This window comes from Oncorhynchus gorbuscha, linkage group LG24 (genome assembly GCF_021184085.1).
Source record: "Oncorhynchus gorbuscha isolate QuinsamMale2020 ecotype Even-year linkage group LG24, OgorEven_v1.0, whole genome shotgun sequence".
NCBI classification, from domain to species: domain Eukaryota; kingdom Metazoa; phylum Chordata; class Actinopteri; order Salmoniformes; family Salmonidae; genus Oncorhynchus; species Oncorhynchus gorbuscha.
The window spans coordinates 18,782,947-18,799,336 of NC_060196.1; the positions used below are offsets into that span (position 1 = coordinate 18,782,947).

At 47.6% G+C, this 16,390-nt stretch overlaps 1 protein-coding gene across 1 annotated transcript; it reads left to right on the forward strand.

Annotated features, from left to right (window-relative positions):
* Positions 1 to 2,773: 2,773 nt before the first annotated feature.
* Positions 2,774 to 4,165, forward strand: LOC124012863 (glycoprotein hormones alpha chain 2). Its single transcript, XM_046326868.1, has 4 exons — positions 2,774 to 2,926; positions 3,058 to 3,170; positions 3,430 to 3,605; positions 3,810 to 4,165. Exons 1-4 carry the CDS (start codon positions 2,835 to 2,837, stop codon positions 3,885 to 3,887), a joined length of 459 nt encoding a protein of 152 aa, XP_046182824.1. The 5' UTR covers positions 2,774 to 2,834; the 3' UTR covers positions 3,888 to 4,165.
* The last annotated feature ends 12,225 nt before the right edge of the window (positions 4,166 to 16,390 follow it).

Here is a 16,390-nt window from a genome sequence, read left to right on the forward strand (position 1 = left end):
CTACAGGATCTTCATCGTGGCCTGGACCTTGTACCACAAACAGAGCCAACAACCACAATTACCTCAGTAGCTATCGCGCCACACAAATGCTTCACTAGGACTGCTTTCGATGGCTATGTCTGGACTGATTGTTAATCGGCAAGTAAACAATGTATTAAAGATGCTATGCTAAACCATAGAAAATGTCAACATTTTGGGGGAATAAAAGCGGTTTTCATTTGTACTTAGAAAATTGTAGATTGCCTTTATCTAGAGCGGTATTAGAGAAGAGTATATAACAGATCATTGACAGAATGTTACCAGTGGTGTAGTGGAGGGTAAATGCACACAAATGCTGTTCATGCACATTATTTTGCAGACAAATGCATTGAAAGTAAAGTGAACATTACTTTACTCACACTGACTGGCGATCAGTGTTTACCCACATATTTTTAGTTGACAATATGGTTTTCATCTTTCGTCTTTTGTTAATGAAAACATCAATAATAAAACACTGTTGCAATTAGTCTTAATGTTTTACAGTAGGCTATACAATTGCCATTTTGAATGGAGAAATACAATTACACTAAGAGTGCAGGATTGAAGAGCAGATATTGCTCATGACATGGTTGCACCATAAGCCTTTAAGTCTCTGAGATTTCATGTACCATCCTCCATGCATATTGAGTTACACCTGCCTGGGTCGATTCTCCAATGCAACCAAGGTCAGGACATTTTAAAACATAGGTGAACGGAAAGATAAAAAGATATCGTGGTGTAGCTGTTCTTACACCGATCAAAAAATATAAACGCAACATGCGTATATTGTTTTTATATTTATTAAGGGTCCCCATTAGCTGCTGCCAAGGCTGCAGCTACTCTTTCTGGTGTCCAACGAAACATTAAGACAGTTGTATACAGTTTAAAATATTACATGATATGACATTTCCTACCACTTTACCAAATACATTTAGTGTGTTTCCTCAGGCCACTACTCCACTATCACATATTTACAATACAACATCTCATGTGTGTAGAGTGTGTGTCTTATCATGTATAAAGTGTTGGTCCCATGTTTCTTGAGCTAAAATAAACAATCTCTGAAAATGTCCATACCACAAAAAAACGTTTTTCTAAAAGATTTGGTGAACACATTTGTTTACATCACTGTTAGTGAGCATTTCTCCTTTGTGAAAATAATCCATCCACCTGACAGATTTCTGCATAGTGTACCTTTAATTTAGAGTACATATTCATTAGCATACCTCTCATTTAATTGAGGATACACTGACTCATTAATGTTATTACATGAATATAAACATACCATTGATCTGCATCTCTGAGGGAAATACACGACATGGCCACCACATAATATGAAGTTGGTCCTCCTCGTTGTTATAACAAGCTCTAATCTTCTGGGAAAGCTTTCCACTAGATGTTGGAACATTGCTGCGAGGACTTGCTTCCATTCAGCCACAAGAGCATTAGTGAGGTCAGGCACTGATGTTGGGCAATTAGGCCTGGCTCGCAGTCGGCGTTCCAATTCATCCCCAAAGGTGTTGAGGTCAGGCTCTGTGCAGGCCAGTCAAGTTCTTCCACACCGATTTCAACAAACCATTTCTGTATGGACCTCTCTTTGTGCAAGGAGGCACTGACATAATGAAACAGGAAAGGGCCTTTCCCAAACTATTCCCACAAAGTTGCCTAGAATGTCATTGTATGCTGTAGCCTTAAGATTTCCCTTCTCTGGAACCATGAAAAACAGCCCCAGACCATTATTCCTCGACCACCAATCTTTACAGTTGGCACTATGCATTGGGGCAGGTAGCGTTCTCCTGGCATTCGTCAAACCCATATTCGTCTGTCGGACTGCCAGATGGTGAAGCGTGATTAATCACTCCAGAAAACGCGTTTCCACTGCTCCAGAGTCCAATGACGGCGATGTTTACACCACTCGACAATGAAAACCGTTTTATGAAGCTCCCAAAAAACAGTTTTCGTGCTAACGTTGTGTCCAGAGGCAGTTTGGAACTGGGTAGTGAGTGTTTCAACTGAGGACAGACGATTTTTACACGCTACTCACTTCAGCACTTGGCGGTCCTGTTCTGTGAGCTCCTAGACAATTCCGCTTCACAATAACACAACTTTCAGTTGACCGGGGCAGCTCTAGCAGGGCAGAAATTTGACGAACTGACTTGTTGGAAAGGTGGCATCCTATGATGATGCCATGTTGAAAGTCACTGAGTTCTTCAGTAAGGCCGTTCTACTGCCAATGTTTGTCTATGGAGATTGCATTGAAGTGTGCTCAATTGTATACACCTGTCAGCAACAGGTTTGGCTGAAATAGCCGAATCCACTAGTTGGAAGAGGTGTCCACATACCATTGGCCATGTAGTGTATCTGTTTGGTTCTCTGAGAGGATAGTATTATTTCATATACCGTATTCATTGCTTGCACTCATGTTAGCACTGCCCCAGATGATAATAAAGCATGGCCTGGGACTAGTCCTCATTGTTTATATAAGAAACCCCATTTATTTAATGTGAAATATTTCACTTTTCTGTGTAGTTTACATATTTACTTATTTTTGGGAGATATAATTCAGCATGGAAAGATGAATCAGATATTCAAAGTATTAAACATGTCTTTAGATGTATTGATTTACAAAGCAAAAGACCATGAACATAAGTTAAACTAATGAACCAATGACCTTGCCTTGCCTTCTGCATGACATAACAGCTGTTACCTAGCAACATCACACCTGTTTAAGGGATTAGAGCAGGTAGTCAAGTGGCCAATGCCTCACAGATATCACTGATAAGATTGGAGGGGTTTACTTAATCCCAGTCGAGCACATGGGCAGCGGTATAAAAGTGAATGGAGGGAGCAATAGGGTCTACACACTGAACACTGACCAGGCTTCCACCAAGATACACAACATACGCAGGTAATGCTTTTCCCATTCACTGTGTTAGGTTTCCAATGTATTGTTTCACTGCTGTGTTTTGTGTTTATGAGTTTTCAACTTCTGAGATGAATATGCTGGTTTTGAATGGTTTTATTCACGTTTCCTGTCAGGATATTGCCACCCGTCACTAAAATGTGCTTGTTGAAATCAACTGGACTATCCCTCATCCTGTCCGCACTTCTAGTCATCGCAGACTCTTATCCAAACAGTGACAAGACAAACAGTAAGTTTTACATTTCAATAACTGTTTTTGTTGATTGTTTATGAGTTCTGGGAACAAAATGAGCAGTGAGTTCTGCAGTGAGTTCTGTTGTCATTACAGAGAGAGAGAGAGAGAGAATATAAATTGGTATACTACCTCCTTATTCCCAAACGGTGTGTTTACAAGGAAGAGAGCCACACATTGGTGATAAATAGTGCACCAAGCTCAAGATCAGACTATTCAATAGATTCTCAATGAATGTATGTCATTATCTTCACAGTGGGCTGTGAGGAATGCACACTGAAGCCGAACACAATCTTCCCCAACATCATGCAGTGTACAGGCTGCTGCTTCTCCAGAGCTTATCCAACCCCACTACGGTCCAAGCAAACCATGCTGGTCCCCAAGAACATCACCTCTGAAGCCACATGCTGCGTTGCAAAAGAAGGGGAAAGGGTAAGACAATATTTAGCTAATAAAGTAGTTGGGATTGATATTCTCTACTACCGAAAGTTTGATCATCTGACCTGACGACATTCCTAGTGTAACGCACATAACGTCTAAACGTATCATTTAACAACAACTCCAATTAACCTGAATGTTTTATTTTATTTTAAACCGTCTCTCTTTCACTTGATTCTTTCTCTCCTCCTCTCTCAGGTCACCACCAAGGATGGCTTCCCGGTGACGAACCACACAGAGTGTCACTGCAGCACCTGTTATTACCATAAATCATAAAATGTCTGTACGGGCTGGAAATCTCCTTGTTGTAGAAGTAAAAGCTTGGCAACAGATCATGTATTTTGCACAACTTATTCCTGAAGTTCCTTGTGTTTTAAGAGAAATCATATATTAGGAAATCATTGTGATCCACAAAATATAATATTCTACGGATAATATTTATAGTGCTCTTATGGTAGCAATGATATAAAGTTGTATTTCTGTACTGTGTTAATCAATGTAGACTTTACTGTATGAATTGAATACTGATTAAAATGCCAATTAACATGATTGCATCACTTCCTCCTAGCCAACTCAGCTTCATCACTGTATTGGTGTCAGATGCTGAATGCACACACACACACACACACACACACACACACACACACACACACACACACACACACACACACACACACACACACACACACACACACACACACACACACACACACACACACACACACACACACACACACACACACACACACACACACACACACACACACGCACACACACGCACACACAAACACATTCTCGCTTCCAAGAGTTACTCCATTCAGTCTTTCTCCTTCTACCTCCTCCCCCTCACTGAGTTAAGTCAATATAATTTAGGATGCTAAACTATAGGGTGGGCAGCTTCTTGTAAAAACAAGCGTGCCCACTCCTGGAACGGAAGACGGAAGGTCAAATAAGAACATGTCTCCTTTCTGTGAAACTATTCCATTTCCTCAAAGAAATACAGTAAATACACACTGAACATACATAGATCATCATTCCAGCCATGAGCCTGTCCTCCTCATTTCTCCCATCACTGGCCTAGTAAGTGAGTGAAAATGTAACTTTCAGTCAGTGTGGATGAAAGGGTGGATTATACATTCATACTTGTTGTTAAGATGAGGATACCAAAAGCATTATACATATCTCAACATTTTTGGACAGACAATTTGACTTTAAGTGTATTGTTTTCTTTCTGAATGTCGGTAGTACATTATTTAACGCTTATAATATGAGTCATACACAGTAATATGATGGATATGAGTGGAATTCTTATGCTATAAACATAGCACAGTCTGTCTAAATGCTGAGGACAGTCACTTTCCTCTAGAAGCTCATGTAATAAATTGTTTCCTGTATGTCCATATTAGGCTCATCCTAAATTGGCCTATGGAATTCCATGTGTGTGGGGAGGGGACTGATTCTCAGAACAGTGCACTATTCTGGGAGAGAGCCTTTTGTCTCTCACCACACCATGGGTGTGTGTTTGTGGGTGTTCAAGCATATGTGTGTGTCCGGCTGTGGCTTGTGTAGGCAACGTGGTTTAGTTTATGGTGGGGGGGGGGGGGGGGGGGAGTGTAACATGTGGCTGCAGGCAAAAAACCCACAGCTCACAAAATCTATTTTATTTTGGTCTCTTTGGTAAACAACCTAATTAAACATTTTAGCTAAACATGTCGGCACATACCCTTTGGAAACAGTTCTCTTAATGTAAGAATCCATTTTTACCCATGTAGATTACCTGTATTGACCAACCCCATTTTGAGAGAAATCAAATTGATCTTTTTTACAAGCCCCAAAACTATCACATATTGATAGTTGCCGCTATCACCAAATGAAGATTGCACAAAACGAATTGCTGAATTATATTAAATGGGATGTAAGGAAACTTTCTTAGCTGACCCACTTACTTTCAGGGTGACTGAGGAACTTGATACATATGGACATCTAGTGGTGCAAAGTGGCAACATCAACACTTCATCCTCGCTATATGAGCCATGTTATAATTCCCTGGTGTGATGCATAGGGTGTTTGCCTTTCACTTTAGCAACCTGGTTTGCTTTCCTGTCCAGCTGTTTGCTACTTTGGTGTCAGAGTGGGATGCGCCTTCCCTGTTCGGGGGGGGGGGCAGTGTAGCAATCTTTGCTATATTAGCCACGTTAGAATTCTCACAAATTGAGTTAACTCTATTGGCGTGATGTATAGGGAGTTTTCCTTTCACGCCAACTACCCGTGTTCACTTTCCTGCTCCGCTGTTGGTTAAAGTAGGTGTAATATATGAGTTAAAACAAGAGAACAACAACCAGCATAAAGCGGAAGTCCAGCTGTTCTATTGTTAATCTTCAATAGAATGACGTAATACAATTGTTATACGGAATCAACTAGACAAACCTACAATTACACCATACTCGCAAAGTCTAGGGTCTCTATGTTCTAAAAGTTAGGGGTCCAACAAGGGTTCTTCTAAGATCCTAGATGTTTCTCAAAGAACCACTAAAAGGTTCTTCTTGGTCACAATAGCCCCATCTGTCTCCGGCGACATCACTCTGCTGCGGGGAGGTGTGTGACCCCTATCTCCATGGGTTCAGTTGGGGATGGTACGAGTTGGTCTACATTAGGCCCGGTGGCAATGGTCAGGCAAGTAGTCGCATCAGCGATGGTCAGGTAAGGCCTGATGACAACGGTCGGGTGAGAAGTCGTGGCGGCGACAGTCAGGTGTGGGCTGACAATGGCAATCAGCTGAGGGTTTACGACGGTAATCAGGTGCGGGCCGACCGCAACGGTCAGGTGAGTAGTTGCGGCGGTGACAGTCGGGTATGAGCTGATGAAGGTGATCAGATGTAGGCTGACCGTTACGGTCAGGTAAGTAGTCTCGACTGTCAGGTGTGGGTTGACGATGGCGATCAGTGTAGGCTGACCGCAGCGGTTAGTTGAAGGCTGATGTTTTCGATCAGGTGTAGGCTGATCCCAAGGTTTAATTGAGCTGTTCTCTTATCATGCTGCCTTTGTGACTGCAGTTTATCATCTCTGGTTGTCACCAGCTGTTCCCGCTTAATCTGACTTTGATGAAGATCTCTAGTCGAAGGTGCGCGTGCTATGGGGGGGCCGGTGAGTTGGCAACCGATGAAGGTGAGGCTCCATCCTCACTGTTGTGGGTCAGCCTGGGAAGAGACTGTTGGGGATCGATTGTCATGTTTGTCATTTATTATCATGTCTTGTCCCTGTGCTCCCCATTCTATTCGTTTCCCTCTGCTGGTCTTATTTGGTTCTTTCCCTCTTTCTATCCCTCTCTCTCCCCCTCCCTCTCTCACTCTCTCGCTCTCTCTTCTCTCTATCGTTCCGTTCCTGCTCCCAGCTGTTCCTATTCCCCTAATCATCATTTAGTCTTCCCACACCTGTTCCCGATCCTTTCCCCTGATTGGAGTCCCTATTTATTCCTTTGTGTTCCGTTCCTGTCCCGTCGGTTCCTTGTTTAGTATTCACCGTGCTGTGATTGTGTTTCGCCCTGTCCTGTCGTGTTTTTTGCCTTCATCAGATGCTGCGTGTGAGCAGGTGTCTCTGTCTACTACGGCCTGCGCCTACCCGAAGCGACCTGCAGTCTGTGGCCGCTTCTCCTGTTATTCCCCTCTACAGACTAGAGGATTTCTGTTATTCCCTGTTTGGACTTGAATAAACTCTGTTTCTGTTAAGTCGCTTTTGGGTCCTCTTTCACCTGCATGACAGAAGGAACCGACCAAGGAATGGACCCAGCGACTACAGACGCTCGTTACACTGCCGTCGAGATCCAAGGAGCCATGCTCGGCAGACACGAGCAGGAATTGTCTGCTGCTCGCCATGCCGTGGAGAACCTGGCCGCTCAGGTTTCCGACCTCTCTGGACAGTTCCAGAGTCTACGTCTCGTGCCACCTGTTACTTCCTGGCCTGCCGAGCCTCCAGAACCTAGGGTTAATAACCCACCTTGCTACTCCGGGCAGCCCACTGAGTGCCGCTCCTTTCTCACGCAGTGTGAGATTGTGTTCTCTCTCCAACCCAACACATACTCTAGAGAGAGAGCTCGGGTTGCTTACGTCATTTCACTCCTTACTGGCCGGGCTCGAGAATGGGGCACAGCTATCTGGGAGGCAAGGGCTGATTGCTCTAACAAGTTCCAGAACTTTAAAGAGGAGATGATACGGGTTTTTGACCGTTCAGTTTTTGGTAGGGAGGCTTCTAGGGCCCTGGCTTCCTTATGCCAAGGTGAACGGTCCATAACGGATTATTCTATTGAGTTTCGCACTCTTGCTGCCTCTAGTGAGTGGAACGAGCCGGCGCTGCTCGCTCGTTTTCTGGAGGGACTCCACGCAGTGGTTAAGGATGAGATTCTCTCCCGGGAGGTTCCTTCAGATGTGGACTCTTTGATTGCTCTCGCCATCCGCATAGAACGACGGGTAGATCTTCGTCACCGGGCTCGTGGAAGAGAGCTCGCATCAACGGTGTTTCCCTGCTCCGCATCGCAACCATCTCCCTCCTCTGGCTTTGAGACTGAGCCCATGCAGCTGGGAGGGATTCGCATCTCGACTAAGGAGAGGGAACGGAGGATCACCAACCGCCTGTGCCTCTATTGCGGAGTTGCTGGACATTTTGTTAATTCATGTCCAGTAAGAGGCCAGAGCCCATCAGTAAGCGGAGGGCTACTGGTGAGCGCTACTACTCAGGTCTCTTCATCTAGATCTTGTACTACTATGTCGGTCCATCTACGCTGGACCGGTTCGGGTGCTACATGCAGTGCCTTGATTGACTCTGGGGCTGAGGGTTGTTTCATGGACGAAGCATGGGTTCGGAAACATAACATTCCTTTCAGACCGTTAGACAAGCCTACGCCCATGTTTGCCTTAGATGGTAGTCATCTTCCCAGTATCAAATTTGAGACACTACCTTTAACTCTCACAGTATCTGGTAACCACAGTGAGACTATTTCTTTTTTGATTTTCCGTTCACCGTTTACACCTGTTGTTTTGGGTCATCCCTGGCTAGTATGTCATAATCCTTCTATTAATTGGTCTAGTAATTCTATCCTATCCTGGAACGTTTCTTGTCATGTGAAGTGTTTAATGTCTGCCATCCCTCCCGTTTCTTCTGTCCCTACTTCTCAGGAGGAACCTGGCGATTTGACAGGAGTGCCGGAGGAATATCATGATCTGCGCACGGTCTTCAGTCGGTCCCGAGCCAACTCCCTTCCTCCTCACCGGTCGTATGATTGTAGTATTGATCTCCTTCCGGGGACCACTCCTCCTCGAGGTAGACTATACTCTCTGTCGGCTCCCGAACGTAAGGCTCTCGAGGATTATTTGTCTGTGTCTCTTGACGCCGGTACCATAGTGCCTTCTTCCTCTCCGGCCGGGGCGGGGTTCTTTTTGTTAAGAAGAAGGACGGTACTCTGCGCCCCTGCGTGGATTATCGAGGGCTGAATGACATAACGGTTAAGAATCGTTATCCGCTTCCCCTTATGTCATCAGCCTTCGAGATTCTGCAGGGAGCCAGGTGCTTTACTAAGTTGGACCTTCGTAATGCTTACCATCTCGTGCGCATCAGAGAGGGGGACGAGTGGAAAACGGCGTTTAACACTCCGTTAGGGCATTTTGAGTACCGGGTTCTGCCGTTCGGTCTCGCCAATGCGCCAGCTGTTTTTCAGGCATTAGTTAATGATGTTCTGAGAGACATGCTGAACATCTTTGTTTTTGTCTATCTTGACGATATCCTGATTTTTTCTCCGTCACTCGAGATTCATGTTCAGCACGTTCGACGTGTTCTACAGCGCCTTTTAGAGAATTGTCTCTACGTAAAGGCTGAGAAGTGCTCTTCTCATGTCTCCTCCGTTACTTTTCTCGGTTCCGTTATTTCCGCTGAAGGCATTCAGATGGATTCCGCTAAGGTCCAAGCTGTCAGTGATTGGCCCGTTCCAAGGTCACGTGTCGAGTTGCAGCGCTTTTTAGGTTTCGCTAATTTCTATCGGCGTTTCATTCATAATTTCGGTCAAGTTGCTGCCCCTCTCACAGCTCTTACTTCTGTCAAGACGTGTTTTAAGTGGTCCGGTTCCGCCCAGGGAGCTTTTGATCTTCTAAAAGAACGTTTTACGTCCGCTCCTATCCTCGTTACTCCTGACGTCACTAGACAATTCATTGTCGAGGTTGACGCTTCAGAGGTAGGCGTGGGAGCCATTCTATCCCAGCGCTTCCAGTCTGACGATAAGGTTCATCCTTGCGCTTATTTTTCTCATCGCCTGTCGCCATCTGAGCGCAACTATGATGTGGGTAACCGTGAACTGCTCGCCATCCGCTTAGCCCTAGGCGAATGGCGACAGTGGTTGGAGGGGGCGACCGTTCCTTTGTCGTTTGGACAGACCATAAGAACCTTGAGTACATCCGTTCTGCCAAACGACTTAATGCCCGTCAAGCTCGTTGGGCGTTGTTTTTCGCTCGTTTCGAGTTTGTGATTTCTTACCGTCCGGGTAGCAAGAACACCAAGCCTGATGCCTTATCCCGTCTGTTTAGTTCTTCTGTGGCTTCTACTGATCCCGAGGGGATTCTTCCTTATGGGCGTGTTGTCGGGTTAACAGTCTGGGGAATTGAAAGACAGGTTAAGCAAGCACTCACGCACACTGCGTCGCCGCGCGCTTGTCCTAGTAACCTCCTTTTCGTTCCTGTTTCCACTCGTCTGGCTGTTCTTCAGTGGGCTCACTCTGCCAAGTTAGCTGGTCATCCCGGTGTTCGAGGCACTCTTGCGTCTATTCGCCAGCGCTTTTGGTGGCCGACTCAGGAGCGTGACACGCGCCGTTTCGTGGCTGCTTGTTCGGACTGCGCGCAGACTAAGTCGGGTAACTCTCCTCCTGCCGGTCGTCTCAGACCGCTCCCCATTCCTTCTCGACCATGGTCTCACATCGCCTTAGACTTCATTACCGGTCTGCCTTTGTCTGCGGGGAAGACTGTGAGAGCCGCCAATAAACGCAGGATTAAGAGTCCAAGGTATTGTTGCGGCCAGAGAGTGTGGCTTTCCACTCGCAACCTTCCTCTTACGACAGCTTCTCGTAAGTTGACTCCGCGGTTCATTGGTCCGTTCCGTGTCTCCCAGGTCGTCAATCCTGTCGCTGTGCGACTGCTTCTTCCGCGACATCTTCGTCGCGTCCATCCTGTCTTCCATGTCTCCTGTGTTAAGCCCTTTCTTCGCACCCCCGTTCGTCTTCCCTCCCCCCCCTCCCGTCCTTGTCGAGAGCGCACCTATTTACAAGGTACATAAGATCATGGACATGCGTTCTCGGGGACGGGGTCTCCAATACTTAGTGGATTGGGAGGGTTACGGTCCTGAGGAGAGGAGTTGGGTTCCGTCTCGGGACGTGCTGGACCGTTCACTCATCGATGATTTCCTCCGTTGCCGCCAGGATTCCTCCTCGAGTGCGCCAGGAGGCGCTCGGTGAGTGGGGGGGGTACTGTCATGTTTGTCATTTATTATCATGTCTTGTCCCTGTGCTCCCCATTCTATTCGTTTCCCTCTGCTGGTCTTATTAGGTTCTTTCCCTCTTTCTATCCCTCTCTCTCCCCCTCCCTCTCTCACTCCCTCGCTCTCTCTTCTCTCTATCGTTCCGTTCCTGCTCCCAGCTGTTCCTATTCCCCTAATCATCATTTAGTCTTCCCACACCTGTTCCCGATCCTTTTCCCTGATTAGAGTCCCTATTTCTCTCCTTGTTTTCCGTACCTGCCCTGTCGGATCCTCATCTATAATTCACCGTGCTGTGTCTATGTTTTGCCCTGTCGTGTCGTGTTTCCCTCAGATGCTGCGTGGTGAGCAGGTGTCTGAGTCTGCTAGGTTCAAGTGCCTTCCCGAGGCAACCTGCAGTTCTCGATCAAGTCTCCTGTCTGTTCTCGTCTTTACGAGTAGTATTATGCTTTTTGTTTTGTAAAGTTTCTTACTGGATTAAAAACTCTGTTTTCGCCAAGTCGCTTTTGGGTCCTCATTCACCTGCATAACAGAAGGATCCGACCAAGGAATGGACCCAGCGACTACAGAGGCTCGTAACACTGCCGTCGAGATCCAAGGAGCCATGCTCGGCAGACACGAGCAGGAATTGTCTGCTGCTCGCCATGCCGTGGAGAACCTGGCCGCTCAGGTTTCCGACCTCTCTGGACAGTTCCAGAGTCTTCGTCTCGTGCCACCTGTTACTTCCTGGCCTGCCGAGCCTCCAGAACCTAGGGTTAATAACCCACCTTGCTACTCCGGGCAGCCCACTGAGTGCCGCTCCTTTCTCACCCAGTGTGAGATTGTGTTCTCTCTCAACCCAACACATACTCTAGAGAGAGAGCTCGGGTTGCTTACGTCATTTCACTCCTTACTGGCTGGGCCCGAGAGTGGGGCACAGCTATCTGGGAGGCAAGGGCTGATTGTTCTAACAATTACCAGAACTTTAAAGAGGAGATGATTCGGGTTTTTGACCGTTCAGTTTTTGGTGGGGAGGCTTCTAGGGCCCTGGCTTCCCTATGCCAAGGTGATCGATCCATAACGGATTACTCTATAGAGTTTCGTACTCTTGCTGCCTCTAGTGACTGGAACGAGCCGGCGCTGCTCGCTCGTTTTCTGGAGGGACTCCACACAGTGGTCAAAGATGAGATTCTCTCTCGGGAGGTTCCTTCCAGTGTGGACTCTTTGATTGCTCTCGCCATCCGCATAGAACGACGGGTAGATCTTCGTCACCAGGCTCGTGGAAGAGAGTTCGCATCAACGGTGTTTCCCTGCTCCGCATCGCAACCATCTCCCTCCTCTGGCTCTGAGACTGAGCCCATGCAGCTGGGAGGGATTCGCATCTCGACTAAGGAGAGGGAACGGAGGATCACCAACCGCCTGTGCCTCTATTGCGGATTTGATGGACATTTTGTTAATTCATGTCCAGTAAGAGGCCAGAGCCCATCAGTAAGCGGAGGGCTACTGGTGAGCGCTACTACTCAGGTCTCTTCATCTAGATCCTGTACTACTATGTCGGTCCATCTACGCTGGACCGGTTCGGGTGCTACATGCAGTGCCTTGATTGACTCTGGGGCTGAGGGTTGTTTCATGGACGAAGCATGGGTTCGGAAACATAACATTCCTTTCAGACAGTTAGACAAGCCTACGCCCATGTTTGCCTTAGATGGTAGTCATCTTCCCAGTATCAGATTTGAGACACTACCTTTAACTCTCACAGTATCTGGTAACCACAGTGAGACTATTTCTTTTTTGATTTTTCGTTCACCTTTCACACCTGTTGTTTTGGGTCATCCCTGGCTAGTATGTCATAATCCTTCTATTAATTGGTCTTGTAATTCTATCCTATCCTGGAACGTATCTTGTCATGTGAAGTGCTTAATGTCTGCCATCCCTCCCATTTCTTCTGTCCCCACTTCTCAGGAGGAACCTGGCGATTTGACAGGAGTGCCGGAGGAATATCATGATCTGCGCACGGTCTTCAGTCGGTCCCGAGCCAACTCCCTTCCTCCTCACCGGTCGTATGATTGTAGTATTGATCTCCTTCCGGGGACCACTCCTCCTCGGGGTAGACTATACTCTCTGTCGGCTCCCGAACGTAAGGCTCTCGAGGATTATTTATCTGTGTCTCTTGACGCCGGTACCATAGTGCCTTCTTCCTCTCCGGCCGGGGCGGGGTTCTTTTTGTTAAGAAGAAGGACGGTACTCTGCGCCCCTGCGTGGATTATCGAGGGCTGAATGACATAACGGTTAAGAATCGTTATCCGCTTCCCCTTATGTCATCAGCCTTCGAGATTCTGCAGGGAGCCAGGTGCTTTACTAAGTTGGACCTTCGTAACGCTTACCATCTCGTGCGCATCAGAGAGGGGGACGAGTGGAAAACGGCGTTTAACACTCCGTTAGGGCATTTTGAGTACCGGGTTCTGCCGTTTGGTCTCGCCAATGCGCCAGCTGTTTTTCAGGCATTAGTTAATGATGTTCTGAGAGACATGCTGAACATCTTTGTTTTTGTCTATCTTGACGATATCCTGATTTTTTCACCGTCACTCGAGATTCATGTTCAGCACGTTCGACGTGTTCTACAGCGCCTTTTAGAGAATTGTCTCTACGTAAAGGCTGAGAAGTGCTCTTTTCATGTCTCCTCCGTTACTTTTCTCGGTTCCGTTATTTCCGCTGAAGGCATTCAGATGGATTCCGCTAAGGTCCAAGCTGTCAGTGATTGGCCCGTTCCAAGGTCACGTGTCGAGTTGCAGCGCATTTTAGGTTTCGCTAATTTCTATCGGCGTTTCATTCGTAATTTCGGTCAAGTTGCTGCCCCTCTCACAGCTCTTACTTCTGTCAAGACGTGTTTTAAGTGGTCCGGTTCCGCCCAGGGAGCTTTTGATCTTCTAAAAGAACGTTTTACGTCCGCTCCTATCCTCGTTACTCCTGACGTCACTAGACAATTCATTGTCGAGGTTGACGCTTCAGAGGTAGGCGTGGGAGCCATTCTATCCCAGCGCTTCCAGTCTGACGATAAGGTTCATCCTTGCGCTTATTTTTCTCATCGCCTGTCGCCATCTGAGCGCAACTATGATGTGGGTAACCGTGAACTGCTCGCCATCCGCTTAGCCCTAGGCGAATGGCGACAGTGGTTGGAGGGGGGCGACCGTTCCTTTTGTCGTTTGGACAGACCATAAGAACCTTGAGTACATCCGTTCTGCCAAACGACTTAATGCCCGTCAAGCTCGTTGGGCGTTGTTTTTCGCTCGTTTCGAGTTTGTGATTTCTTACCGTCCGGGTAGCAAGAACACCAAGCCTGATGCCTTATCCCGTCTGTTTAGTTCTTCTGTGGCTTCTACTGATCCCGAGGGGATTCTTCCTTATGGGCGTGTTGTCGGGTTGACAGTCTGGGGAATTGAAAGACAGGTTAAGCAAGCACTCACGCACACTGCGTCGCCGCGCTTGTCCTAGTAACCTCCTTTTCGTTCCTGTTTCCACTCGTCTGGCTGTTCTTCAGTGGGCTCACTCTGCCAAGTTAGCTGGTCATCCCGGTGTTCGAGGCACTCTTGCGTCTATTCGCCAGCGCTTTTGGTGGCCGACTCAGGAGCGTGACACGCGCCGTTTCGTGGCTGCTTGTTCGGACTGCGCGCAGACTAAGTCGGGTAACTCTCCTCCTGCCGGTCGTCTCAGACCGCTCCCCATTCCTTCTCGACCATGGTCTCACATCGCCCTAGACTTCATTACCGGTCTGCCTTTGTCTGCGGGGAAGACTGTGATTCTTACGGTTGTCGATAGGTTCTCTAAGGCGGCACATTTCATTCCCCTCGCTAAACTTCCTTCCGCTAAGGAGACGGCACAAATCATTATCGAGAATGTGTTCAGACTTCATGGCCTCCCGTTAGACGCCGTTTCAGACAGAGGCCCGCAATTCACGTCACAGTTTTGGAGGGAGTTCTGTCGTTTGATTGGTGCGTCCGTCAGTCTCTCTTCCGGGTTTCATCCCCAGTCTAACGGTCAAGCAGAGAGGGCCAATCAGACGATTGGTCGCATACTACGCAGCCTTTCTTTCAGAAACCCTGCGTCTTGGGCAGAACAGCTCCCTGGGCAGAATACGCTCACAACTCGCTTCCTTCGTCTTCTACCGGGTTATCTCCGTTTCAGAGTAGTCTGGGTTACCAGCCTCCTCTGTTCTCATCCCAGCTTGCCGAGTCCAGCGTTCCCTCCGCTCAAGCGTTTGTCCAACGTTGTGAGCGCACCTGGAGGAGGGTGAGGTCTGCACTTTGCCGCTACAGGGCACAGACTGTGAGAGCCGCCAATAAACGCAGGATTAAGAGTCCAAGGTATTGTTGCGGCCAGAGAGTGTGGCTTTCCACTCGCAACCTTCCTCTTACGACAGCTTCTCGTAAGTTGACTCCGCGGTTCATTGGTCCGTTCCGTGTCTCCCAGGTCGTCAATCCTGTCGCTGTGCGACTGCTTCTTCCGCGACATCTTCGTCGCGTCCATCCTGTCTTCCATGTCTCCTGTGTCAAGCCCTTTCTTCGCACCCCCGTTCGTCTTCCCTCCCCCTCCCCGTCCTTGTCGAGAGCGCACCTATTTACAAGGTACATAAGATCATGGACATGCGTTCTCGGGGACGGGGTCACCAATACTTAGTGGATTGGGAGGGTTACGGTCCTGAGGAGAGGAGTTGGGTTCCGTCTCGGGACGTGCTGGACCGTTCACTCATTGATGATTTCCTCCGTTGCCGCCAGGATTCCTCCTCGAGTGCGCCAGGAGGCGCTCGGTGAGTGGGGGGTACTGTCATGTTTTGTCATTAATTATCATGTCTTGTCCCTGTGCTTCCCCTTCTATTCGTTTCCCTCTGCTGGTCTTATTAGGTTCTTTCCCTCTTTCTATCCCTCTCTCTCCCCCTCCCTCTCTCACTCCCTCGCTCTCTCTTCTCTCTATCGTTCCGTTCCTGCTCCCAGCTGTTCCTATTCCCCTAATCATCATTTAGTCTTCCCACACCTGTTCCCGATCCTTTTCCCTGATTAGAGTCCCTATTTCTCTCCTTGTTTTCCGTACCTGCCCTGTCGGATCCTCATCTATAATTCACCGTGCTGTGTCTATGTTTTGCCCTGTCGTGTCGTGTTTCCCTCAGATGCTGCGTGGTGAGCAGGTGTCTGAGTCTGCTAGGTTCAAGTGCCTTCCCGAGGCAACCTGCAGTTCTCGATCAAGTCTCCTGTCTGTTCTCGTCTTTACGAGTAGTATTATGCTTTTTGTTTTGTAAAGTT